The 4,000-nt window shown below is 62.6% G+C and overlaps 1 protein-coding gene across 1 annotated transcript in view; it reads left to right on the top strand.

Moving 5' to 3' along the window:
* Positions 1-2,672: 2,672 nt before the first annotated feature.
* The window catches only part of ARMC5 (armadillo repeat containing 5), a 6,909-nt gene continuing 5,581 nt past the window's right edge, over positions 2,673-4,000 (top strand). The window contains exon 1 of the mRNA XM_026661045.2: positions 2,673-2,996. Within this exon, the coding sequence (XP_026516830.1) occupies positions 2,690-2,996 (307 nt within the window). The 5' untranslated portion in view covers positions 2,673-2,689. The remainder of the gene's footprint in view (positions 2,997-4,000) is intronic.

Here is a 4,000-nt window from a genome sequence, read left to right as displayed (position 1 = left end):
TCCCTTAGAGCACCAGCCCCCGGTGCCAGGGCCACCCCCTGGGAGGCTGTGGGCGCCCCCTGTGGGGGGAGCTGGCCCCAGATGCCCATTTCGACTCTCGCTCTTCTTGGAAGGGCTGTGCGGGGGAGATGGCGCAAGAAGGAAGTGACACAGGGCAGCCCAGCGTGGGGAAGAGCACGTCCCCCGCTGCTGGAAGGGCACCTCGGGGTGAGCGGATGTCCCTGAACCACTGTCCGGTGTTGCCCGCCTGGAGCTGGGGGTGGGACCCAGGACAGGAGTCCCTCCTGCTCTAAGCCACTAGATCCCACTCCCCTGTCAGAGCTGAGGACAGAACCCAGGCACCCTGGCTCTCAGCCCCCACCCCTAAATTATTAGACTAGATTTTTGCCACCCTCCGCTATTGGCACTCAGAGGATAGAGAGCGCCCCCTATTGAGCCCCTCCCACTCCACTCCCTGCACCACAGCACCCCCTAGTGCTGCACTGGGGCTTTGGGGTCAGACTGACTACAGTGGGAGAGTGCCCTCTATTGAGCCCCCACTCTGCTCCCTGCAGCACAGTGCCCCCTAGTGCTGCTCTGGGGCATTGGGCCAGCCCCCTCTACTGAACAGCCAGGTGTGTTCATAGCCCCCTGAGGGTTGTGCAAGGCGAAGATGCTGATGTCATCTCCCGTCACCCCATGATACCCTGATCTGTTTCCCCATCTGCTGAAACTCAAGCTGGGCGGATGGAGCAACCGTGCTTCCTGGGTTTACAGCTTCTCATTCCCAACGCTACCGGCTGGGACTGACTCACAACAGCGTCGGGCTGGTGTCGTTCGTACACCCTGCTCAACAGATGGGGAATACCCACAGGTCTCCCGGAGCCAGAAGACTTCCTTGATCCCCTCAGCTGGGGCTAGAACCCAGGAGTCCTCACTCACAACCTCCCATCTCACCTACTAGACCCCACTCCCCTCCCAGAGCCAGGGAGAGAACCAGGTATCCTGGTCCCAGGACGGGGTGCAAGAAGGGTCAAAGTTAGTCTCTATCCCGCACCCCTGCCCCGACTGGTTCTCTAGCCTGGAGATGTGGCGTTGCTGGGACTCTCTGGAAACAAGGCAGGAGGGCGAGGCCAGATCATTTTGGTGACACGCCACGGCCCCAACCAAGGATTTTAAATTCGCAAGGTTGGCTGCTTCCCCACTGTGACCTGTACTGACCATGACAGTCATGAATGGGGGACAAGGTCTAGTGGGTTAGTGTAGTGAGTGGGATGGGGGAGGGTGGGGAGTCAGGACTCCTGGGTTCTCCTCAGAGCTGTGGGTGGGGAGTGGAGTCAAATGAGTTAAACCAGGGGGTCTGGACTCAGGGCCAGTTGGGGTTGGGGGGCTCAGATCTCAAAGGCATGTGGGGACAGGGGACAGAGGACTCTCTCTCTTTGTCTGTAGCATCCACAAGTCTGACTGGGAACCAGTTTGGATAACTGGGCCAGCTTGTGGGAACTGGTCTGTGCTGTACCCAGAGGGAAGAGTCTTCCTCTCCTAGCTGGGAGCCTATAAACAGGCAGCTGCTGACAGTGTAAACTCTGCTGCGCTTCACCCCAACAGGCCTGGGGGTGGTGCAGACAGAGGTCATGCTGTCCTTGCTTATAACCCCTGTCTCTCTCCAGGGGCCCAGCGCCCCTGAGGGGTTAGCGCCCTCGGGGAGAAGAGATGATAGGGATGGGGTCTAGTGGTTTGGAGGGCGCATGGGAACCAGGACTCCTGGGTTCTATCCCCAGTTCTGGCAGGAGAGTGGGGTCTATTGGGCATCTGCAGGGGGTTAGGCCAGATGACGCTTACAGTCCCTTCTAACCCTATGAGTCTACGATCATACCCTGGGGCAGTGGGTTCCCGTCTTCTCTGTGGTTCCTCCCAACTCCCTGATGCAATGCTAGGGGAACTGGTGCCAAACAGGAGCCTAGGGTGCAGCTGCCCCGCCCCAACCTGTGGGCCCCACACCCAGTGCGTGTGGTGCTGATGCCTAGCTGGGCTTTCAGCCCTGCCTATAGTAAGTTTACTCCCCACTGCAGTCGGGCATCTTCTCCTGGTGTTGCATGTGCGGAAAGTGAGGCACCAACAGGGGAAGGGAGTCAGCCAGTCAGCCAATGACAGAATCCAAGAGTCCTGGCTCCCACGCCCCCTCGAACCCACTCCCCAGGCTGCCTAGAGCCGGGGACAGGACCCAGGAGTGCTGGCTCCCGGATTAAAGTTAGCATCATGCAGCCAGCTCTAGGGTGGGTGACAGCAGCTATTTAACATTCTGACCCCGCCCACTGGTTCTCTGTGGCTCCTCCCCCTCCCTGTTGACTCCTCCCCACTCGTCAGCGCCAGGTAGATGGGAGACCCCAGGGCAGTGTAACAGCCCCCGCACCCACTCCCCCAGCTGACGTGAGGATTGCTCCCTGCCCCGCCCCCCGGCGGCGCTATGCCTTCTGGGAGCTGTAGTCCTTTCCCTTTAGCTCCCGCGGGCAGCAGAACTACAGCCCCCACAATGCATCGCGCTCTCCCCGCGCCGGCGCCGCCCCTCATGGGAGTTGTAGTTCCTCCGGTCGCCTTTAGCGCAGTCCCTGGGGGGCCCCGAACTACAACTCCCACAATGCCCCGGGGTCCGGACCCCGTTCAAGGCTCCCCCTTCCCCCTTTGCTCTTGCCCTTGGGCCTCTCCCGCGATGGCCGCCGCAGCCGGGGGCAGCTGCCCCGCCGAGTCGCTGGGCTATTGCCTGGCCCAGCTGCGGGGCGGGGCCGAGCCCGGGCTGGGCCGGGCCCTGCTGGCCCTGCGGACCCGGCACATCAAGCAGCCCGGCGGGATCGAGCGGTTCCGGGCCCGCGGGGGGCTGGGGCCCCTGCTGGGGCTCCTGGCTGGGGCCCTCCGGCCCCGCCGCACCCTCGACCTGGCCCTCAGCATCCTGGGCAACTGCTGCACCGAGGGGGGGAGCCGGGCCCAGGTGCGGGAGCTGGGGGGGATCCCCTCGCTGGGTGAGTGACGCGGCGGGGAATCCCCGACGCGAAATGGTACGGTCCGGGGCCATCTGCCAGGCCTGGGGGTGCAGCCTGGGTCTCTCCCCCTCCCCCCCCGAGCCACAGTGGTACAGTCCAGGGTTACCCTACTCCTGCCAGGCCTGGGGGTGCAGCCTGGGTTCCCCTCCCCCCGAGCCAGAGTGGTACAGTCCAGGGTTACCCTACTCCTGCCAGGTCTGGGGGTGCAGCCTGGGTCCCCCCGAGCTGGAGTGGCACAGTCTGGGGTTACACTGCTTCTGCCAGGCCTGGGGGTGAAGGCTGGGTCCCCCCCCCCAGCCGAAATGGTACTGTCTGTGGTCCCCTTGAGATGTAGTGGTATGGTCTGGGGTTACCCTGCAATGGCCAGGCCTCTGGGGCTGGGCCAAAGTGGTACAGTCTGCGTTCTCCTTGAACTTGTTAGCCTGGAGGTGCAGCTTAAATCCCACCGAGCTGAAATGGGACTGTCCAGGGTGTCCCCCCCCCCCCCCCCCCCCCCCCCCCCCCCAAGTGGCATGTTTCAGGATTCTCTGCACCTGCCAGGCTGGAGTTGAGTGTGATGTTCCCCTCCGAGCCCCCATGGCACAGTCCAGGGTTACCCTGCACCTGCCTGCCCTGGGAGGTAGCATCTGGGGCCCCTGTACTCCCCCATTGTGGAATTTAGGCTCCCCCATTTGTGCTGCAATAGTGCTATGCCTTGATTTCTCCCTTCCCTGGGTATGGTGTGGCTCGGCGTTCCCCCCCCCGTGCATGCATGCGTTCCCATTGGTGGTACGGTCCTGTGCCCCCTCCATCTCTCCTTGGGGTGGAACTACCTTGTGTTCTCATGTCCCCCTACTCCACCCCAGAGGCAGCTACATCTCAGCACCGGACAAGGGATCACTGTATAAACAGCCCCCGTGTTCCACCCCAGAGGCGGCTACATCTCAGCACCGGACAAGGGATCACTGTATAAACAGCCCCCGTGTTCCACCCCAGAGGTGGCT

Source organism: Terrapene carolina, unplaced genomic scaffold (assembly GCF_002925995.2).
Source record: "Terrapene carolina triunguis isolate 2854851 unplaced genomic scaffold, T_m_triunguis-2.0 Scaffold926, whole genome shotgun sequence".
Lineage (NCBI taxonomy): Eukaryota > Metazoa > Chordata > Testudines > Emydidae > Terrapene > Terrapene triunguis.
The sequence above is the reverse complement of the archived record's forward strand: the minus strand, read 5'-3'. Positions and strand labels throughout refer to the sequence as shown.